The sequence below is a fragment of the Carassius auratus genome, chromosome 15 (genome assembly GCF_003368295.1).
Source record: "Carassius auratus strain Wakin chromosome 15, ASM336829v1, whole genome shotgun sequence".
NCBI lineage: Eukaryota > Metazoa > Chordata > Actinopteri > Cypriniformes > Cyprinidae > Carassius > Carassius auratus.
The window spans coordinates 14,527,354-14,551,020 of record NC_039257.1 but is presented as its reverse complement, the minus strand read 5'-3'; the positions used below and the strand labels follow the sequence as shown (position 1 = coordinate 14,551,020).

The following is a 23,667-nucleotide window of genomic DNA, read 5'->3' as shown; positions in this document are numbered from 1 at the left end:
TTTATAAAAGTGAGCTTTTTAATGATGTATGTAAAGTACATTTTAAATAATTATATATTAATAACATTGTGTTATGCTTATGCTGATGTGCAGACTAACATACTAAAGAAACAAACAAAAGCATAGGAAAATGTTAACATTTAAAATAGATATATATTTTAACTGTACTAAATTACAACTTACAAATGTATTTAAATACCTGACATATAAGTTTCAATAGAAATGACAATAAAGCATATTTTAGTTTACCATAAAAGCTTAGCAGTACAATAGAAGTAATTATGAAATTACATATAAAGATACTTAAGTCCTAGTCATCAAAAAGCATTCCTAGGTTCAACTAATAGCATTTAATATAAACTATGGTACATTTGAATTTCATTTCAATTTACATTACATTCAATACACACTTAAATAGTAAATTATGACACTTAACATTTTTGGGTGATTTATATGAGGATTTTATGACTTGTGGCAATGAACTACCTGTAAATGCTTATGCCCAGTAAAACTTTGAGGAAATTCGGGGAGGAAACTGGAAATAAACTCTAGACGAGGTCCCTCAGGGTTTGAGTCTGAGGGCCGAGACTGATTAGAGACGGGGTCTTCTCTGTGCTGGGCACTGCGTCTAAACACACTGTGATGAACAAGCTGAGCCGGGACAGACAGGAAGCCCTGATCACATGACAGGGATCTCCTCTTCACCAGCGATGCGGAGTCCTGCAGCAAAGACCACATCATTCATAAAAACTATACAAAATCACAATCACTTATGATAACACATAGGCTAATATTATTCAAATAAGTGTGTGTGTTAAATATGCAGTGGCCCCAAAAGACTACTGAAAGTTCACCTAAAAAGAATAATTCTGGAATTGTTGCTTTAATTTATATTTAAAATGATCACACTTTATTATAAGGTCTCATATTAACAAACCATTAACTACAACTTTTGCCTCAATAAACTAGTAATTTGCTGCTTATTAACTGTTAGATAGGGAGTTGTTAAGTTTAGGTATTGGGTAGGATAAGGAATGTAAAATATGGTCATGCAGAATATATGCTAATAAACAGCCAATATGTTAATAATAATAGGCATGCTAATAAGCAATTATTAAGTAGTGAGAATTGGTCCATAGGTGTTACCTTTAAAATATGAGCTGCATTGCATTAAACAGCAGAATATAAAATAAAGCGTAATTTTAAAATAAACAATAAAATATGAAGTAGGCTTATTTTGTTACTTAAGGAAATTCACGAGGAGCAAACTGTATAACAACACACGAATAAACGTTGAATGTTTTTTCTGTGTTATTTCTTACAACGTTTTTCCATCTACGTTTGTAAAGTACAATTTTGTCAATCGTTGTGTAATGTGATGTTATGCGGGCTCATTTATTGGTGTAGTTAGATAACGTCTGTAAATATAAATATCATCCAGTATTTTATCAGTTGTAAACAATTCTTAAAACGGTCACTTAAACACATTTGACTGATTAACACATGAATAACATCTCACGTGTCAACGTAATCTGAATTTAATAATGAAATTGATATAGCCTTTCATGAAACCGCGAAGCACAATCAATATTTCAATCAGACCGAAGCGTTTTCACACATCTTTACTTTGAACAAACTCAAGTTATTCATCAGTGTGAGGCGTTATAGTACAGTAAACACTTTTTACCTTATTCTTACTCCCGTCGCCGCCCATCACATTTTATCAACAAGAAATGAACGACACACGATATTTTCTACTCTCCAACAAAACTCCGTCAGTAAAAAGTGAATCCCACGTTATTTGGACCAGCATTGCAGACAAGAGAGTGCTTTTTCAGGAGACACATCGGTCAGTTTGCAACCCTTTGATACACATGCAGCAGCTCGAGACTCCGCCCCGCCTACTCATTAATATTTACATATAAACAAATATCACGTTACAGAAAAGCACTGTGACTGCATGCTTCAGAAACGTCATAATTGATTGATTATGTAACTCATACTGAAAGACGTGACCTTCTTTTGTGGCTCAGTGGAGAATCAATGTTATTGTAATGATGCACTGAAGGATATAATACACAATTATCTCCAATTTTGTGTGCCACACGTGACTATATATTTTTTTACTTTAAACCTAAAAATTATTTGTATTTGACTATGCTATTTTATACTAGTATATCATGCTCATGCTAGTATATCATCATCACAAAATAACTTGATTTTGAGGGCTCTTCGGGGCTTAATTCTATTTTATTGACCAGTATTAATTTACATGCTTGGTGACATTTAATACCTCCCATTATTTGTACAAAGAACAATACTGCCCATTGCCTGATACAGTGGGGGGGAAATATCTAAATAGTGATCATTTTTGAACATTCAAGCTGAAATGACATCTCTCACTTTTGAAGCTGAGAAGAAAAAAAAAATCAGCAGCATCTCAGACATTATTGAAATGATACAGAAGATAACCACAGATACAAAAATATCAGAAAATACTTTGTGTAAAAAGTGCCATAGTGTTAAAATGACAAAGCATTAATCAGACAGGCTGCAAAAATGGAATAAAACAAGATGCTTCCAAGAGGTCCGAGAAAATCCTCAGTCCGGTCGCTTTTGTATTGCACTATTTGGTTAGTACAGTAAAACAATGGTCAGCCAACTAATGTCATGTACAATTTAACAATGAACTTAAAGGGTGACAAAATTTTGGATTTATTTAATTTTTTGTGATTTTTCACAAATTGTGGGATAATATGGGTTTCCAGTATATGTGAATTTCAGATTCTTCTAGCTTTTCCATTCTGGCCTACTAGATTCTCCTGATCCAGCAGGAGAGGTGTCACAATGCTCCAATACACAGTATAGATGAACCGTTGAATTGTAGCACACTGTCTTGAGCTGCGACGATGTTATCTTACTAGAATGGATAGTTCACCCAAAAATTTCAATTCTGTCATTAATTGCTCACCCACGAGACGTTCCGAACCACAAGACCTTCGTTCATCTTCAGAACACAAATCAAGATATTTTTGATGAAATCCGAGAGCTTTCTGACCCTCCCATAGTCAGCGAGAACACTACCACGGGTCAAGGTCCAGAAACGTAGCAAGGAGATTGTTAAAATAATCCACGTGACATCAGTGTTCCAACCATAATTTAACGAAGCTACGAGAATACTTTTTGTGTGCATAAAAGAAATATAACCATTTTATTCAACAATTAACCTCCTCCATGTCATCCTGGAGCCATTTTGGAGCGCATCACATACGTAAACAATGTATGCATTGTTTTTTCTTTGCGCACAAAAAGTATTCTCGTTAATTTGTAATGTTAAAGTTGAACCGACTGATTATTTTAACAGTGTCCTTGCTATGTTTCTGGACATTACTCATGGTAGATCCCTTGCTGTCTACAGGAGGGTCAGAAAGCTCTCGGATTTCATCAAAAATATCTCAATTTGTGTTCCGAAGATGAACGAAGGTCTCACGGGTTTGGAACGACATGAGGGTGAGGAATTAATGACGGAATTTTCATTTTTGGGTGAACTATCCCTTTAATAAAGATGATTTAATGTTGTATGTTGTTCATTTAAATATACTGTATTGATTTATGGCACAACAGGAGCACATAAAAACAAAGTTAGGTGTACAGCACTCATATTAGACAGTGAATGACAATCCCTTCTTCAATAGCAGGACCAGGAGCTGGTTCCTGTGTCCACACCCAGCGCGGACGTTTAAAGGCACCACTGGTGAAGAGGATTTGGTTATCATCATCATCATCATCATCATCATCATCCATCCCTTCTCCTGCAGACTGGGACTCGGTACAGCACAGCAGCGCTTCTTCAAGACCAGCTTCTTTATGAAGGAGCTTCACTTGCGGCGGCTGAAGATGCTCTTTTTGCTGGAGCTCTTGTCGGCGGTGCTGAAGCCGATCAGGAGTCTGGCTTTCTCGTCCTCCACCTGTTGCTGGAGGCTGCTGTCTGTTTTCCCATCCGTCACTTTACCTCGAGACTCTGAGCCTGAGGCGGGTTTCAACCGCAGCTTCTCCTTTATCATCTGTTTGGGACAAAGTTTAACGAAATTTGAATGGAGGCCTTCTACTACATTCTTACATGAAGTTGAGTGTGGGACTGAGGGGTTTGCGAGTGATTACCTGTGCAACCAGAGCCTTACGACTGTCTCTCTTCACAGCCATAGCGAAGTCCAGCCAGGTCCAGGTGTTGTTATGATACTCCAGACAGGGCAGAACCAGGTTCAGATCCTTCCAGTCTACACTGCTCTTCTCTCCCTACGGATACACCACAAGAGAAATGGCATAGTCACATCAGGGCATGCAATGAATCGAATACAAACAACCTATATTTGCAGAGACTTTGTTGTAAAACTTCTAAACATTATAGTGATTTTAATGTGCTGCTTACTTTTAGGCCTCATTTTATGATCACTCCTCATCGTGTAACTCAGATCTCTGAAGTGGTGTTTGATTTGCTAATGCATTTTCAAACAGTATTTTAAACTGCAGTATTGCTGTTCTACGGTCACTTTGTAATTCAATTTGATTAATAAATACTGCCATGGTGAGCGTAAGATGTGTCTTTCAGACTTTGAGCCTTTGTCAGGACCAACCTTGTAACTGACGCAGAGGGGAACCTGAGGAATCTTGATGTAGATGAAAGAATTATTCATGGCTGCTCTTTCTTTCATCTTATCAATGTCATCAACGGGATGCTGAATGGGGAAGACATTTAGAGGTCAGAAAACCCTGCTACACTCAATTAATGACTTGCATATACAATGTTACAATCATTCCAGAATGCAAATAATGATCTGTAATTAATAAACTAAGGCAATACATGTAATAAGTAGCCTAGACAGTTTCATTTAATACCTCAGGTGGTTTGCGAAATGACCTCCTGACCCCCGCGGTTCGATTTAACCCTTGCGTCACCCCTTTCCCAGCTCCTAAGGAGTCTTCAGAGAGCTGCCTGGGTTTCACCACACCTGTGATTTAAGGAGAAAACTTGCTTTAGACACTCCACAACGCACATGAAAGTCACCCTGAAGCCTTATCAGACACAATGTCAAAGGAGCGATGAGCTTTAAATAGCTCAGGATGGGCCATCAGTGTGACATAACATCAGCAGACGGCAATCTAATACCCTCACTAGAGCACAAAGGAAAAAAAGAAAAAATCAATGTAAACTGATATCGATCAGCATGGGCTGCACTACGGACGTCAGTGCAGAGAGTTCAAAGAGTGGTTAAAACAGGAACGTAAAGACCAATTCTAGATTTCTAGAGGATCAGCATTACACTTCTTGTACTTGATGAATTCTAATTCTAATTTCAAATTATTTGCATTTGATGTGGTTGTGAACAGAGTCGAATATCCTAGATTTAGTGGGAAGGTCATGCTCATGACAAGAACGGACATTTCACAAACCTGTAGTAACCAATCTAAACTTGTCCTCCTCATCCCCAACTTCCTCTTCTTCCACATTTCTTCCAGGGAAGAAAAATCCCATCATCCTCTTGAAGAACTGGTACATGAGCTGAATGGTGAGTGGGACCACATTTACCTACAAATAAAAACAAAAAGAAGAGGACAGCTGTGATTGTGAATAGGGTCCCTCCAGTGTTCTGATATAAAAAAAAATAATAGATTTTTATGATAGTGACCTCAAAGTGCTCTTTGACAGAAATCCCTCCCACCGGGGGGCGGACCTTACTGAAGATACGCAGGGCGAGCTGGCGTCCTGATTGGCAGGGGCTCTGAGGGCGCAAAACCACCTACAACACACACATGAGCAGTTTCACCCAACGGACTGAAGTACTTGTGTTTGTTCAGGTGTAAACCATGAAACAAAGGAAGACATGGACAAGGTTGCATATCCTGCAGTTCAAAGCCAACAGAAAATGATAGGACCGATGAAAAATATAAAATAAATAAAAACAAAAAAAAGAGACAAAAGATGTAAAGGTGGAAAGCAATGCAACTAGCCTGTGATATCAATCTACAAGTGAGAATGCGGGTGAATTTTGTCCAAACAGGAACATAAATTTTCTGAGCAGGCATATGTCGGGATGAGGACGAAGGTGTCGACTAACAAACATAGAATTTTACCCACTCCATACATACATACCCTTACATGCTGCGCAAGAGAAACAAAGAGTTAAAGTATTAACGAATATTAGAGATGTGCAAAACGCTAAAATATTCCAAATGAACCAGTTGTGAGTTGTCTGAATAACTAGTGGGTCCTGTATAATTAGGCTGGTTTAGGGTCATGTTCACAAGACAATGGTCTAATGTTAAAGTGAAATTTATTGTGAAAGCAGTGGATTTGCTAGTACAGAAGTATTACGATGGCTGATAATAATCCACTGATTATGCCTGTAATTATGATAAAAATGTTTCAAATTAAAATAACCATAATCTCAGTATAATTTACACACACATTTACCTCGGATGTAAATATTGGAGTAAATGATCAAAAATAAACCAACTAGATGACCCCTAACTTATCAACTAGTAAACTGACGACCATTAGAGGACAGCAGGGTTTACAAGTCTACACACGAGCATAATGTTCATGTTACTTTAAATATTACAGGCAAAATGCAAACGGATTGCCCAGTTGACTTCTAGCTAACTAGCTAGCTAACTAACTAACTAACTAGTTGGCTGCTGAACAACTAATAAACTAGATGATCATCAGGGGACAGGACGGTCGAGACTACTGGTTGTCAAACTAGAATGTTTTCAACACTTCACTCTAAATTTCACAGCTAAAATGCTAACTACTTGGTTTGTTGACAACTGATTAATTGACTGTTTGGTTGGTGGATACAGTAGTGACAGTAACTAAGTGAAAGGATGGTTGGTTAACTGGTTGTCAAACCAGAATATAGTTAACGTTACCTGCTTAAATAAGAACTACTCATTTAGTTGACCCCTTATTGATTGACTAGGAGGTTGTTAGACAAATTAGTAAACTAGGTGACTGTCAAGAAACAAGACAGTTGACAAATCTACTAGTTGTCAGACTAGAATGATGTTAACATGTTATTTTAATATTGACAATAAAAATACTATTTGTCAGTGTTTTTGTATATGTTTATTGTAGTATGTTCAAGTTAAATTGTCTAGTTGACCTCTAACTAATTGTGTGTTGGACAATTAATAGACCGTCCTGCTCCCATACAACAAATGGCGCACACTAAACCAGCCCCCTATGCAGGCTTCAGTTCAGATGGTTTAAACATCTAAACAGCTACACAGCGATATTTGCAGAAGTTAGAGATTTTAATTACACATCTCAACTGTCACATGATTTAGTTATTTCCCCAAATTGGACATCCAGTGTGAATCACTGAGCAGCAGTACCTTGTACGCAGCATTGGGAAGCAGGTTATTCATGGTGAACCAGCCCAATTCCAGGAGATGTTCTGCTGTGTCATCAGACTTATTCAGCTGTGCAAGAAAACATCACAGCATGGTCAAACATACACAGTATCTAACGTTTTACCAATGATTGGCAAAGAGCATCTCCAACCAAAACCTCCTTGCAGACTCACCTTGCTGTACATGAACCTCTGCAGTTCAAGTTCAGCTATACCCAGCTGTCCATCTTCTTCTGTGAGACACCAGCGCGCCTGAGCAAAGTAGAACTCGGTACGTCGCGCAACGCTAACGTCTTCTGGGGGTTTACGCAGCTCCAGTTTGTTTGCTCTCTGCAGTTGGAAGTCCTTAAAACATCTGAGAGGAGGCAAATAACTTTGATATATCCGACCCTCTTGAACTAATATTTCCAATGAATGATCAACAGGTAGAATTCTGCTAGTGACCAACCGGATGAGGATGTTGAGCTCTTCACTCTTCATCTGCATGTCTGTCTTCTCTTGGTTGAGCTGATTCTGCAGGCGCAGGTTGATGTCCGACAGCTCGTCTCCTCTGAACTCTTCTGACTGGGACTGTAAGAGTCAGATAAAAGGTCAGTATGAAGGAACCTCAAAGTAGTCTGGAGGAAATGCCCTCGTATGAAAAGCTATGCAGATGGCTGATGGTTCAGGTGCCGCAAATGTGCACTAACCCTCATATTGGAGTAGATCTGTTTCTCCAGGCAACGGATCTGAGCCAAATGCTGGCGTACCGCTTCCTGAAGGTGCAAGATGCTGCTACGCTGCTCCTCAGGGTTGCTGGAGATCTCTAGCTGGAAACGCACACGCTGCTTCCTTTCGCTGTGCTCCTAAAGAAAGCAAATGATCCGGCAGATCAGCAAACACAAGAACTCATTCTAGAATTGGTGTCCAGACAATTAGTCGGTTTGAACCTTGCGCCGGGGTTCCACATGGAGCAGCAGGTTATTGACTATGTCCAGGATCATGGAGTACTGCACTGGATTGGTGGAAATCTCCAGGTCATTGTGGATGAGGGTGAAAGTGTCGACTGCACCTGATACGATCATAAAAAAAAGCAACAATAATAGATTTTCTCAAAGAACAACTACCAGCATCATAAGTCAGTTCCTGTTTTGCTTGAGGTCGCATACCAGCCTGTTTCTTTAAAAGGTCCTCCTTCTCATGGCGGTCACTGATCTCTGGCGGTTTGATGGAGGTGGCCAGTTCAGGGTCGATGTCGTGGCTGTACCCGATGTAGTACATGCGACAGCTACAGCGAGAGATGATACGCTGGACCTGCTGGGTCTCCTGCACTTGGGACGGCTGGTTCCAATCTAAATCAGAGCAAGAAGAGACAAGTCAAATAAACTAAACTGTGGCTGCTGACTGGACATGCAAAAGTTTCCGCCACTATGCAATAAGGACTAGAGATGGTCCACTTGTAGAGAGATGCATAGGAGAAATTGTAATACTCAAGGGCCTTGTCCCAAATGATATCAGAAGTCATCATGCTCTTCCCAGTCTACAGGATATTTCTGTGGAGCTTCTAGGGCATTACTAGGTGGTCCATCTCAAGAGCTAAATGCTGTTTTGAAGTCAAGAGTTACAATTGCACACCTGTGGTGGTGCTGACCATGCCTCCGACTGCCTGGCCACTCTCCATCAGCTCCAGGACTGAGTCCAGATTCCTCTGCCTGTGTTCCTCAATGTTCTTCACCTGTAGGTCCACAAAATGAGAACTGATTGCTATAATCCAATGTTTCATTGCTTATAAATGCATGATAACTGTACTTCTGAACCCACCTCCAGCCACAGCTGCCAGTCCTCCTGTTCGGAGGGGTTTTGCTCCATAGTGGCGAAGTATTGCATCCCATCCAGCAGGCACGTCCAAGTGGTCTTCTGCTTGAGTGTGTCGCTGTACCAAGCAGGATGGTGTTCACACTGCAGTAGTTGTGCCTTGGCGGCAGACACCAGCACGCAACCGGCAGTCTCAGTGCCTCGCAACATCATCTGAACACCATGCACATGGGAAGATGTTTAGATCTGCCGAAACAGTACCTTGGACTACAGATTACTTTCATACCTGACCGTTGACGAGCTCTATGAACCAGTTGCGGTTGTAAACATCATCCGTCTGGCACGCGGCAATTCCACAGAGCTGGTCGCTCACTCCCGCGTCCTCTTCAGAGAAGACTACAAACTTATCAGTCTCCTCGATAAGCTTCTGTAGCATGGACGTTCCTAAAAAGGACCAGAAAAACACATCAACTGGGGGAAAGAAAGCCTTGGTATACTGAAGACTGATCATTTCAAAAAGGCAAAAATTTGATTAGTCTGGACAAAAAAAACAAAAAAACAAGCAAATGAGCTACAATATACACCAGATTTTTAGGCAGACAGTCACAAGAGGAGCCTACCTTCATTCTGACTCTTCTCTGGGCGAGTGGTTGTGGTGATGACGGGTGTAGCAGGACCTGTGTTGGAGGAGTAGCTGGACATGGAGCGTTTCAGCTTTTTCATCTGCACCTGGGTGTCGATCCGCAGACCCTTCAGAGCCTCGGTGGACAGGTTTCTCTTGAGCACGGCTGCTTTCTTATAGCCGTCGTACAAACCAAAGGCAATATTCCTGTTGGTGGTGGTCCAAGAAGCCCTCAGGTCCACCAAACACAACTTGTGCGTGTAGAAAGCATTGCTCTCGTCGTTTGAGTTTACCTCCTGAGACAATTTAAGCAGAGATATTGTTGGTTTGCCAATTAGTAAAGGTGTTACTTTTATATCAAATAATATATAGCAAAATTTCATTTCTTGCAGTCTCTCGAATGCAATAAGAGTGTCTCACCTCCTCTATGCGGTTGCTCTGCCTCTGATAGCTGAGTGATGACAGGCTAAGCAGGTGGGTCTTCTTCACCTGTGTGCTGATCTGGTGGTCAGCGGTCTCATCCCATGTGGAGGCCATGAGGTGCACAGTGACCAGAGAGAGCTCGCTCACCATCTGAGTAACGTTCCACTCGGAGATCAGTCGTCTCATCACAGTGCCAGCTGTAAAACATGCATCGATCATTTCAGCAGAACATGTCGATAGTATGTCAAGTGGAGAGGGCTGATGGATGTTTGCTCTCTCACCCTGTGGGATGAGCCTCTGTGCTCCTCTGGTGAAGACATGACCTTTGCTGCACTCCACCTGAATGCCCCTCTGCTGAGCAAATGATGCCCAGTAATGGACCTGCACGGGAACATTTTATCCTTGTATATATTTCATGACAGTTACAAAATAATCTTTTCGATATGACAAAAGATCCATTGAATCATAAGATTTTAGGAGTGTCACCTGTAGCTGTGGAAAAGATGCTGTGTAGGACATCTGTTTGTAGTGTTGTCCGAGCTTCCTGCGGATGGGTCTGAGGCTGTGAAAGAGCTTGCCTCTGCAGATGGGCCGGGACACGCTGGTCCACGTGGCCCAGAAGTTCTGCATCCAGCGCAGGGTGCTGCTGTAGAGGAGGATTCTGGGCTGACTGGGCTCTGACAGAAAACACAAACACAAGCCTTTAAAGCCAGCACTGAAATTACCTTCAAGCCTGGCTGGAATACACTACATGACTTTTCCCCCGATTTTCAGTCTGGACGACACTAGTTGCTGCTCTGATTTAAAAAAACTGCATAGCTTGTATCAGCATTTAGAAAAAAAGGCTATAGTTCTAACCTTTGCCACAGTGCTGGTCGAGGTCCATGGTGATGGAGAGGTTGAGGTTTTCAGAGCGGAAAGCCCTGTAGGAGTCGTGTGGCTGGCCTGAGGTGACATCCGCAACACTCTCCACAGCACAGAGCATTACAGCATGGTGGTCATGTGGATTACCATGGCATAACCACTGGAGGTCAAGGGTCATACAAAGGCTCGGGAGATGCAGGAAGCAGATATCATCATACCTGTATAGAAACAGACCAGCCAGATTTAAAGGGTTCATATGATGTCGCTAAAAAGAACATTATTTGGTGTAATGAAATGTGTTTATGCGTTTTAAAGTAAAAACAACAACAACATTATTATCCACATACGGTACATTGTATCTCCTCTCTGCCCCGCCTTCTGAAACACATCGATTTTTACAAAGCTTATTGGTCTGAAAAGCGAGGTGCGTTGTGATTGGCCGATTACCTCAAGCATGTGATGAAAATGTTACGGCCCTAACATATTGTGATGCCCTGTCCTGCCGGAACGACGTGAAATAAACATAAAACCCATTGTTAATGTGATATAAACATGATTTCTAGTCGCGTCCTCTTTTGGAAAGCCAAACAAAATAGTTTTGCTTTCTCAACGAAACAGCGTCCAACACCGCAGCCTTGAGTGTACAGAAAACGGCGCGGCCGGTGGATTCTATGAAGGAGCTTCTGTTGGGTTTGCGGCAACCACATGTGACGACCCTAGCTGGACTCCGCTTCGTCCACGGTGAAAACGAACCGTTATAGGAGGGCGTGGTTGACTCTTAACTTTTATAAGGAATATCTCTTTGGGTTTGAGACTTTAGTCTTTGCAACTTTACAGATCTTCTTTATGCACCAAGAGCTTGTAACGCTCCAAAGAAAAAGGAAAAAATTTAATCGCATCATATGACCCCTTAAAATAACTCGATTTAAAATGCAACCGCTAGTCCTGTACTTGGAGGCTGTTCTAACGTTGACGTCCAGGTCACCCTTGAAGACAAACTGCCCTGGGTTCCAGTCAAAGTTCAGCTTGCTCCACTCCCAGTGCAGGTTCTCCGTGGTGTTGTACGGGTCCTACGCAAAAAGCATGAGATATTTTAAAGTATGAGCTATTTTTAACAGGGAGCCTGGGTGTGTTTGTAAGTACCTCAGTAGCGAGCTGATGCAGGTTGGCCTGTTCGATGTCCATTACCCAGCGGCCATGCAGAAGAAGTCTGCTTTTATCCCACCAGGCCAGAAGGGGGGACGGGTCAGCTGTGGGCTTGGTCAGTAAATCAACAGCCTGGCCAATCAGCGTCCAAGCAGGATCCCAGCACGGCCCCCACACAATGGTGTAGAGAGAAATATTCGCTATACGAACAATTAGACCGGTCACATTGCTACACTATCCCATTACAGACTTACAAGATCAAGAGAGTGTTGTGACTCACAATGGACGTCATAGTAAAACTTCAGTGGTGGCATATTTCTGTAAACGGTCACATCACCCCATGGCTGGCCAAGTTGCACCACTTGTTTTCGCTTTGCCCTCAGCTGCCCGTCCTGCTCGGTGCCCATCAGACGTCCCAACAGCGTCCACTCTCTGATCTCAAACAGGTAACGAGGATAGTCCCGGATTCTCACTGAACACAGGAAACAAGAATGCTAGTCATCAAGCACTTTTAGCAACATCTTTCAGAAATGAATTATTTGCAATTGGCAATCATTTTGTCGGCCATCTTGGATGCATTTTTATTTTTTTCACACCAAGCTAGTGAAATAAAACAAATTAAAACAACTTCAAAAATTCATACACACACACACACACAAACAATACAAAAGCATATAAAATTACCAAAATATTTTTTAGGCTCCAGCTAAATTGGCGATTCTTTCAGCTCCATCTAAATAAGCTATTCTTAGCATTAGCACAATCTGTTAACTGATGTCTAGGTAAGGAGTTTACTGTGTCTGGAACAGATGTGTGAGATTTCTTAAAATCAAGGGATTACACCTAATCAAGGTCTTCTGGGCTACTATTAGGGGCCGTTCACATATCGTGCCTAAAACGCGCGGAAAACGCTAGGCGCGCCGTTTTCTCCTTCTTTCCAAAGCGCTCGGGCAGTTGCGCCCCTGAGGCGTCTGCCTTTGCTAAGCAACCATGACGTGCTCTCTCCATGAAGACGTGGAAATTTCAGCAAAGGATAAATGGATTTGCAGCTCTTAAAACCGCTTGCAGTAGCTCTCCTACTAAATTTATTTCAAAATGGCAATCCATATACGATCAGCAGTTCCTTCATCATAGCTGAGCTTTCAACGTTGTTACGGGAAAGGATGAAGCTGATTGGTTAGTTCTTGTCACATGACCTACGGTGCGCTTGCGGCATACTGAAAAGTTGAAATGTTTTTAACTCGACCACGTCGCATCCTTTATGAGCACCCATACCGCGCGCCTACATTGGAAATAACAGTTTGAGCGCGCAAAAGACGCGATATGTGAACGGCCCCTTAGGCAAACTCTACAGGACATCGGACATCCCTGTATTAAAGTACACTTGACTTACCCAGAAATGCATTAAGCTTGAATTTAAAAGCACGGCACCACTGGATCACCAGCTGCAGGCCGTCTCTGGGGAAGGGGCTGATGCCATCGATGTCCCGCAGCTGCTCTCGGATCTGCTCAGGCCCGTGCAATGACTGATCCGCAAGCGCCACCAGCTCCAAATCTGACACCGTCCAGGTGAGCAGGGACTTGCGCATGGGCGTGTTGGCATACAGCCGCTTGGACCGCTGGATGTAGATCTCGATGTGCTTGCGCTCAAGGGAGGTGTAGAGCTCCTCGATCTTACGGGCCGGCAGGAGCTCGCCGTGCTGCTTACGTAGGTCGGCCACCTTTTTGTCTAGCAGCTGCAGGCGCTTGGCGCTTTCCTTGCTTTCATCCTTCATTAGCTCGTAATTGTCACGCAGTTTGATCTCAAAGACATCGTCCAGGAACACAAAGGAGAACTGGTTGATGCGGACCAGTACATCCGGAGGAAGGCGGCAAGGTTCTGTCGACAGGGCAGCACTGCTGTGTAGGGTCTTCAGCCACTTCTGCACGCTGATGGCCTTATCGAAAGTGTCGGAGAAGTTGTACTGGTAAGGGAACTCAATGGCAAGGCTGGGAGCAGCGAAGAGCCAAGTGCGATTGCGAGAAGTTTGGAGGAAAGGGAATTGAGATCTGTGCTGTTGCATCACCTCAAGCTCATCCAGCATCTGCACCTCGGCTCCAGAAAAGGAGAAGATGTCGTTGCCATCAAAGCCGAACACCAAATGAGGAGCTTTCATCAGCACGGCTCCGGGCCGTTTGGAGAGCGACAGTGCTTCTGCGCAGAAGGTGATGAAGTTTGTCTCGGCCACATGAGCGGTGAGCCGTGTGCTTGCCAACTCTACACAAACTAACATGTCAGAGGAAGAGGCTGCAGACTCGGTTCCATCCTTCTGTCGTAGGCTTAGAGATTCAGACAGCACCTTCCAATAGCTTTGGCTCTCTGTGACGTGCTGATACAAAAACATGTGATCCGATGTTGTCCACTGCACTGTTAAAGCGTTCTCACTCCGCACCTGAGCAGATGATGATGGGAGGAAATTAAATCAAGATGTGGTTAAAGCTGGCATGAAATGGAAACTATGATCATCTTTTCTTCTCTATTGTAACATATTTAAGTAAAACAAATAAGAAAAATGAATCTCGTCCATCATAAATTGATTGGACCGTTGATGTTTGCTAATTGCTGTGACCTCATGATTGACAGGTTGATGGAGGGGAGGGATTATTATCCTTCTCTTGAGCTGGTGCACATCAGAAAAGAGATATCACAGCAAGGAGAAGTAGTTTTTTCATTTTAAAAATTCAACTATTATTTCTTCTTGTGGAGTATGTGAAATAACTTATTCAGGTCAATTTCTTGGTGATTTAAACAGGAATGTGCATTCTGTAACTACATTTTCATTCATTTAGTTGTGCTCAATCTTCTTGTTTTTTTAAGCAAGAATGAATCTTGTGTCGAGTACGGTTGCGGTATTGGACTGAAAGTAACGATTATAGTGTTGACACAAATTACTGTTGTCTTCTAAGCAACTGGATCAAGTTATGACACAACTCCACCATAACAAATCAAGATTAAAAACAAGGCCTCATTGTGACCAGACTGCAGAAAAATATGCAAAGTCCAAAACCCTTTAGATTTCCAGTTTTACATTTGAATCTTAGTTTGTATCCTGCTATAATTGTTAATGGTATTCGATAAGAAATGACATATCACTGCAGTCGCTTACACCACACCTAGTGGTCACGGCCTGTAATACATGATCATAGATGACAGAAGTCATGACTGCGGTGTGTAGTACCTCCAGACTGTGGCCGCTGATGTGGTAGGAGACAGTAAACGCTGTTAGGGTCAGGATGGGGTTGGGAGTTTGGGCGGCCGGGCAGCAGGGCTCCATACTCTCAGTGAGGGACTTCACCACAGCCAAAGAAACACCTTGGACAGAAACATTCGAATTCTCCCCCGATCCTTCAGCTTCCACTGTGTCCACCCTCACTGCAACAGCCCCTTAGATGCAACACAGAAAAACTAACTCTCAGGTACTGAAACGTGTTCTGAAAAACATTGATACAAGGAAGAAAAACTAAACAAGAGTGTAACTGGTATTTTAAGGTCTTCTTTTAGTTCCCACCTGCCACATTGGAGAGTGTGAATGTGTTTACGTCTTCAAGACTGAGTTTAAACTTAAATAGAGGTGGTAGATGGGTTGAAGGCATTTCTGGAGTGGAAGGCGAGGAGATGTTTTCTGCCTTGTCCAGTTTGAGAACGGAGAACAGACGTGACAGACACAGAGTGCAGGTCTCAGACACTTCCAGCTGCAGGCCTTTCAGACTGGACTCCACACAAGCGCTCCCAGAAGAGCTGGAGTTCCCCGTCCTCGACTTACTATAGCTGCCCTGAGGGCGAATTCATTAAAAAGGTTGTGATGTAAAGCCAAACAGTTATTATTTCAAAATATATAGATATGATAAATGATAACTTGCCACATAAATGCATATATTGATTTTACCTGCAGTGTGAGGGAGTCTAGGATAAGGGCTTCCCCCCAGACATGTTTTCCAGCTGGGTGAGGAGCCTGCTGGATATGGGAACCCTGGCCCACACGCCACCAGAAATGATCCAGGGACAGAGAGGCCTTCTTAGTCACAGTCAGACTCTTCACCTCATAATCTTCTGAGTCCAACAAGTGCTGCAGCTCTGTGAGACACACCAGATTCAGTCACACATCACGGCAGAGACACTTCTGAACTCAACAATCAGGAAACTGCACTTTATTCATTTTGAAAATATAATTTAGTTATTGTGACTCCATTCAGGAGGAGGAGAAAGTAGTAAAAAAAATTTGATTCAAGTTTATGAGGGCAATTGAATTTGAAACAAATGCTGTAATCTAGGTCACGTTTGTGGAATACAACTCTAAAATATACCGGGACTCCTTTCAGTGTTGATATTATTAACTAAATCAATTAAACTAGTTGTTGTATAATTGAAATAAAGTTTAAATGAAATAAATGAGAAATATTAGAATATTTATAAAAAAAAAAAACGACTGGGTAAAAACTGTTACAGCTGAAGCACTAAAATTATTAAAACTAAAACTGAAATAAATTAAAGCTAAACAGTAATATCTAACAATAAAACTTAATTAAAAATATAAAAAAAACTTTAATGCTATATAAATAATACTACAATAACACCGCCTACAGTACATTGTAGGCAAGGCAAAGTTACATATTTAGATAATTAAATTATTATAATAAATATTTTACAGCAAGAACATATTTTAATATTATGTATATTTATATTAATAATAATATTAAATATTACATTATGAATTGTGCATTTTTTTTAAATAAAATAATAATAATTAAATATCAATGTAATTAAAGAGATTAATTAGATTTCAAAATGCCACATTCAAAGTGATTTTCCTGTGCAGACAAAATATTTATTGGCCTTTGAAATCGTGCTTTTCAAAACATACATCTTCATGAAAACGTCTTAAGCTGTAAAGCTAAGATACAGAACACAATGTGTTTCACAATGTATACACAAAATACATCTCTAACTTGTAGAGAACCAACCCTGCTGTTATCTAATCTGAATGGGTTGTTAAACTATGTTTTTTTTTCAGCAGTCAATAGCCACACTTCTCTATTTACCAGTGTTGGCTGAGATGAAGCCCAGGGCAAAGGGTGGCGTATCCCCCAACTGCACTGACACATTGACATTAGACACGGAAGAGCTGATCATCAGGGGAGCGTCCAGCTGAGGGAAACGCCTGGGAGAGACCAACGGACAATTTTAAGAGAGAACAACAAACAAGACCTCCATTACTGCCCATTGTGCCCAATCTGGGATGCTCAGAAAGCAAGCAGGCGATTCATACCTCTTTTCACGAGTTGGTTTTTTATGTGAGAGCTGGTCCCATGACAACATGTCCAGCCAATGGGAGAACTCCTGATGACGGTAGTGGATGATACAAGTGTTGATGGTGACTGTGCTGGAGATGTCAACCGATGTCACCTTAAGAGAGAGTGAACCCAGAAAACAATAATGAAGAAGCTTGCATCAAAGAAAGATTTAGATTTGCTTAGAGAAGTCCTTTAGAAAGCGAGCAAAACAACTCACCTGCAGTATTGTTCTGAGTGTGTTCAGACATATAATTCTCTGTCGGCTTTGTGACAGTAAAAGACCATCTGAAAAACACCCAGAACACACAACACGTAGCTTTAAGTGTGTGTTCAGATCCCTAACTCGAAGGAAAAGAGCAGTGATAAAGAGTGCTTTACCCTCCAGCAGAAGCTCCAGACGGCTCTGAGGGAAACTGAGCTCAGGGGAGAAACTCTTCAGAGGAAGCTGCTCGTCATCACGCTCATAACCCAGCTTCAGACACTTTAAAGTCCAGTTCAAATGTCTGCAAAACACACATAGTTTGTTAGAGCACAAATTTGCATTCAAGACTGATCACAAGAACTGTAACCTCTGCTCACCTCTTCTGACTGTGCATGGAGAGCGTGATATTAGTGTTCTCAAAATCCACGTTGACCTTCTGTGGAATCAGCTCGTGAAGACGCTCCACGGCTTCAGTTTGGATGTAAGAGTCTTCTTTGTCATCTTGAAGAGGCACAAACATCAAAAAGCTTTAACATTTAACGGTCAGTTGTTATATATATATATCATATTATAGTATAGTCTATATTAATATATTTACAACAGGGTTAACTAGTTTCCACTAGTTGAAAAAATATAAAAGTTAACTGAAATAAAATAGAATACAAACTAATTTTGTGTCAAGGCAACATTTGAAGAAGAACATGAATTGAACTGAAATGAACGAAAACTATAAGCTATGCTATAATTTTTTTTTAAATAAAAACATAACTAAAAATCATATTTCAAATAAATTAAAAATAAAACAAGACCACTAAAACTTTGACTGAAATGAAAATGGAAAATATGTATTTTTTAAAACACATTTAAAAAATTTATAGAAATTATAAACTATACTGATTTACAGCAGGGAACGTGTATGTGTATGTAACTATTATTATCATGGCTAAATAGAAATATTTCACAAAATGTAAATAGACTACAGTAATATTTCACTGTAAAGAAATGTTTTTATAATTATATTTCGAAGAACTGTAAAACTGTAAACTGACAAAACTAATATTTATTGCATCTTAATTTTTCTCCTTTTCAAATATTAAACTATCAGGCTTTTATTTTGACGGAAAACTGCAGGATGTCAAAAGCGTCTCTTTTGTTCATGACATCCGGTTAAATTTTTTTATTAAATCGCAGCCTTTGCCATTTAATAATTGCGCGAAGCTAAATTCCGATTTCGGTTGTATTCTGACTAACTGCACAGCTTTAATGCGAGGTGTGTAGTGTAAAGTCAAACCTGCAGTATGAGCCGTGCAGACAGCAGGGGCAGCTCCTGGAGGTCTGGGGAGCTGGCTGAGGAACAGGCCTTCATGAAGCTCAGCCAGCAGAGTCTTCACACACAGTCCCAGACGACCCGGCCTCAGACCAGGCAGACTCACGTCACCATTCAGGGCCAGACTCAGCGATACCTCAGCCAGACACGTGTCCTGCTCATGAGAAAACAGCCAGTCAGTTAACACCATGTAACCATTAACCCAAACATTTATGTTTTGTACGCAACATAATGATTTAACAGCTTAACACATGAATGTGTGATGCACATACCAGTCTGCTGCTCTTCAGAACTTTACTGCTAAGTTGTCCCACTGAGAAATCCCAGGCCAGCCTGACAACATATCAGGAAGTTGTCATTTTAGTAGGCAGTAGGGTAACTTGTTTCTCTAAAGTGCTTGGTCAGGGCCAAATGGAGAAAGACTGTGGCTTGATCCTTGTGGAACAGGAATAGGTTTGCACAGTATACTGGTATATTGGTTATTGAAATAAAAAGTACATTTATCAGTACCAGTAGATATTGGCTAATTAAATGTGCATGTTCATTACACTAGCATTCAGACGTTTGGAGTCAGTTAGATTTTTTGTTATTTAATTAATACTTTTATTCAGCAAGGATGCATATAATTGATTCAAAATTGACAGCATAATGTTTACAATGTTGTCAAATATTTATTGTTGTTTTACACAAGATATTAACTGAAGAAAGTAAAAACAGAAAACAGTTATTTTAAATTGTAACAGGTTTTCAAGTGATTACTGCTTTTATTGTATTTATGGTCAAATAAAAGCAGCCCTGTTTTTAATTTTTTTTTTTTTTAAACATCTAAAAAAAAAAAAAAAAAAAAAAAAAAAATAATAATAATAATAATAATAATAATAATAATAATAATAATATATATATATATATATATTTTTTTTTTTTTTTTTTTTTTACTGTAACCTTAAACTAAACTAGTAACTTAATAACACTATTAAATAAATATTCATTTTTCATACTGTGCGTTATAATATTATGATGCTTAAACTGTACTTGTAACATTTAAAATACTTTTACCATTTAGAATTACTTTACTTAATTTGACAAAATAGCATAGAATTTAGATAATGATCATTTATTGCCATGGTCAGTCATGGCCATCTGTTACTAATTTATATTGGTCACAACATACAAATAAGTACAGGCTTATTGGTTTTTAAACTTCAGTGCATCCCATTAGGTTGGTGAAGTGAGCTTTACCTGCTATGCACACAGCTATCTATCAGTCACACAACACCATGAGAAGTCTTTTTAAAAACGAAGTTGTTCTTTTTACAGGACAGTCACCTTTTACTCTGATGATCCAGCAGCAAAGTGATGGCAGAGGATGTCATGTGCCAGAGGGAGTCAGGCAGGGCCAGATTCAACACCATCACATTAATAGAGTCAATGTGGAATGACAGCAGCTGTAAAACACACACTTTAAATGAACTGTACAACTGTATAAACAGTATTGCACTTGCAGTGAAAGTCGAATGGCATTCCAAAGATTCATATAAAATTATGAGATAAAAAGGTAGGATATTATTTTACATGGGCCAAATGTGTAAGTGAACATTAAGGACTATAACTTTTACATTTTGTGATGATATTTTTTTTTAAATAGCATGAGCTTTGTGTCTTGCCCCATTGAATTTTACTGCAAGTGCATTATTATAACACCCTTTTCTTTTCTTCAGAACAATATATATATATATATATATATATATATATATATATATATATATATATATATATATATAGCTCTTCTGTGGTAATCAACAGCATGTGAGCTTAACTTGTACTGAACCAGGGATTCTCCAAAACAACAGTGAAGTTGATCACCTGAGAGAGGAGGTGAAGTGTGGAGGGACTCTGGGGAGGTCTTTTTGATTTCTCCTCATTGCTTTTAGGAGCCCGGGGCCTAAATGGCTCCTGTAGGTCAAAGCGGACCCGAGCCTCACCCACACACAACGCCAGAAACCTCCTAACAAATAAAACACAAATCACAATGACTGATCATCAAAAGACAATATTTACACTAACTACGTCTTAGAATTATACTTACGGCAAGTCTGGGTCAACTAGTTTGCAAGAAATCCAGATCCTGTCAATTTCCTGCGAAACAGAAAAAGGCTTTATAGCTCTAGAATACATATTAAACATCACTGCACCCCATCAGTTGCAACTCTTAAAGGGATACTCCACCCCAAAATGAACATTTTGTCACTAATCACTGACCCCCATGTTGTTCCAAACCCGTAAAACCTTTGTTTGTCTTTGGAAAACAATTTAAGACATTTTGCACATATGTAAACTTTATAATACAACGTCTAATTATTTTTGTCTAAAAGTTCAATAAACACTTCTAAATGCATAGATAGATAGATAGATAGATAGATAGATAGATAGATGTTATATAAGTGAACATATTGGACTTTTATTTAGTGGTTGGTGACCATTTTGTGTTTTTGGTTTGTTCTGTTTATTTGTTCTTAGGTTGTTTTTTTTTTTTTTTTTTTTTTTAAAGAAAATTATACCATTTAAACTATTACTATTATTCCTTATCTTTTATTTATTTTTATTTTATTTTTTCTTGTCAGTTGTACTTGACACTGTCTTGACACCCGATTTGTTACCTCTTGATTTTGTTATGTCACTTGAAAATCAATAAACAAATGTTTAAAAAAAAAAAAAAAAAAACTTTACATGGTTATGAGGACTGTAATAGGGCTGATATTAGATGCAGTGTGTTTAACGTTTTATTGATGCAAAAAAACGAAACCCACCAGAGTGTGCTGAGGCTGAAACTGAACACTGACTCCTTGCACTGAGAAAAGACCCACAGATCTGATCTTGAGCTCTGCATTCAGGACATCGTGGAAAAAACGGACAGCCAAACCATATAGCCATCTAACGAAACACAAAGAGGGCAGATTTAATAGGTTTGATATTGTATGTTCAATACATGTACTTATTGAAACGTGATTGCTTCTTACCTAAAGATCAAGATGAATACAACTGCCAAGATGAGAAATACCAAGAAGGCAATCAGCAGGGCAGACATCGTGCTGCAAATGTTTAGTCTACAACCATGATACCTGGTTTGAAACCGGACTTCAGACACCTGTCAAACAATCACACATTAATTCCTGCAGAATTATCTCAAAACATGTAAGTTAAGGTATTAGTGAATGCATTCAAGCGAGTAGAGAAAGTGCATTAACATTTAAAGAAGCCAAATTAGTGCATTTAAATTTCTTTATTCAATATGTCGTCTGATTTCAAAATTATGTATTCGAAATGTATTTGTTACAAACTAAATAGAGACACAGAAGCAGAACATGTTGCAATTATTATAATTTTACAAGTCAAATTACAGACAGAGCTATGTGCGATAATATAACACTAATACTGCACAGATGTTTATTCTCGGATCAATCTAATCATTTGATCGTCTGTCTCGTGGTTGTGCCACTCTGGCACTGCAAACAGCTGTTGGGAGGAACTGGGCAGTTTGGAGCAAAGAAACATTATTAGCCTGTTAGCTGTCAAAAAACTACCGCGCACCTCCAATCAACAATGATTTAACTTCCTAATTAAAGTGTTGACTGTAATTAGCAGCTTTTAAGTCGGGTCACCCACCTGAGAGGGTTTGTAATGCAGACCAGTGGATCTTTACGTGTACAGCGCCCCTCCGTCTCATGCTAGGCTAACGGACATGCTAATCATGTTTATCCGCTTCCTTAAACACATAACATTATAATTGCATCCGCTGTTAAGTTGATAAACCACATTTTATTCTGATTTAGGATTTAGTAATGGACTTTCCTCTCGCAATACTTATATTTCAAGTGTGAAGGCAGAAATACAAACTTTTTAGAAATTGCTGTTTTGGAGTTTTTTATAATAAAAGTCCCATGACCTGAGCACGGGCAAAACGTTACTTGCTACTTACTTTTTAAATTAAAGAGGCATGAAGGTTTAATGAATCTTTTCATCTTTATGATGAAGACTCTTTAATTCTCAGTTTTATCTTAACTATGATAAATTGCAGTATGTAAATCGTCAGTTTTCTGATTTGGACCGTCAGCTGACAGTCATCTTTCTCTCAGTCAGCGTCACCTGACCACAGGTCACCTTGCACCAGTGCTTCTCAACCTTTCCGGACACATTTAGGTTAAACTGCTTCCTCTGGTATTTCTGTAGTGCAATGACAGTGCAGCTTGATTTAAAAAAAAAAAAAAAGTATATAAGTGTTTTTCAACGAAAATAACAGTTATTGAGAAGGAAAATAAATGTGATTTGATTTTACGCCTTTTTTAAAAAAGTTTTCCATTATTTATTAATATGTTTGGCCTTTTAATTTAAGTTTTTTTTTAAAATAATTTTTATGTAAATGAATTTTGTCATTCTGTGCCCCCTGGTTAACCACAGCCCACACTTACTCTGCTGGTCCGTCTTTCTTTTTCTGCTCTTTGGTGTACTGTATACCATGATGCTAATAATAACTGCCATGAATTATTTT

The 23,667-nt window shown here is 39.8% G+C and overlaps 2 protein-coding genes across 4 annotated transcripts in view; both read right to left on the bottom strand.

The window, feature by feature from the left end:
• Positions 1-3,870, bottom strand: part of LOC113115211 (uncharacterized serine/threonine-protein kinase SgK494-like) — a 10,257-nt gene extending 6,387 nt beyond the window's left edge. For both annotated transcript variants that reach the window (XM_026282626.1, XM_026282627.1), the window contains exons 1-2: positions 1,688-3,870; positions 487-720 (exon numbers count right to left, since the gene is read on the bottom strand). In XM_026282626.1, the coding sequence (XP_026138411.1) occupies positions 487-720; positions 1,688-1,714 (261 nt within the window). In that variant the 5' untranslated portion in view covers positions 1,715-3,870. The remainder of the gene's footprint in view (positions 1-486; positions 721-1,687) is intronic.
• An 8-nt stretch (positions 3,871-3,878) lies between these two features.
• LOC113115210 (protein KIAA0100-like) lies at positions 3,879-23,027 on the bottom strand. Of its 2 annotated transcripts, XM_026282623.1 has the most exons (41): positions 22,785-23,027; positions 22,139-22,266; positions 21,929-22,052; positions 21,208-21,257; positions 20,985-21,126; positions 20,448-20,566; positions 19,394-19,454; positions 19,086-19,275; positions 18,172-18,295; positions 17,971-18,095; positions 17,810-17,877; positions 17,568-17,704; positions 17,341-17,459; positions 16,188-16,375; positions 15,810-16,074; positions 15,480-15,685; positions 13,655-14,693; positions 12,542-12,733; positions 12,259-12,461; positions 12,067-12,185; positions 11,110-11,333; positions 10,738-10,928; positions 10,533-10,632; positions 10,249-10,448; positions 9,827-10,124; positions 9,493-9,650; positions 9,213-9,419; positions 9,027-9,126; positions 8,561-8,743; positions 8,342-8,463; positions 8,102-8,257; positions 7,861-7,982; positions 7,587-7,767; positions 7,396-7,482; positions 6,152-6,160; positions 5,688-5,798; positions 5,452-5,587; positions 4,897-5,009; positions 4,635-4,736; positions 4,162-4,296; positions 3,879-4,064 (listed from the first exon to the last, which is right to left on the bottom strand). In XM_026282623.1, exons 2-41 carry the CDS (start codon positions 22,204-22,206, stop codon positions 3,879-3,881), a joined length of 6,660 nt encoding a protein of 2,219 aa, XP_026138408.1. In that variant the 5' UTR covers positions 22,207-22,266; positions 22,785-23,027. The 2 variants fall into 2 exon arrangements, with proteins under 2 accessions (XP_026138408.1, XP_026138410.1); XM_026282625.1 differs by lacking the exons at positions 6,152-6,160; positions 22,785-23,027 and having other exon boundaries at positions 22,139-22,206.
• Positions 23,028-23,667: the final 640 nt, after the last annotated feature.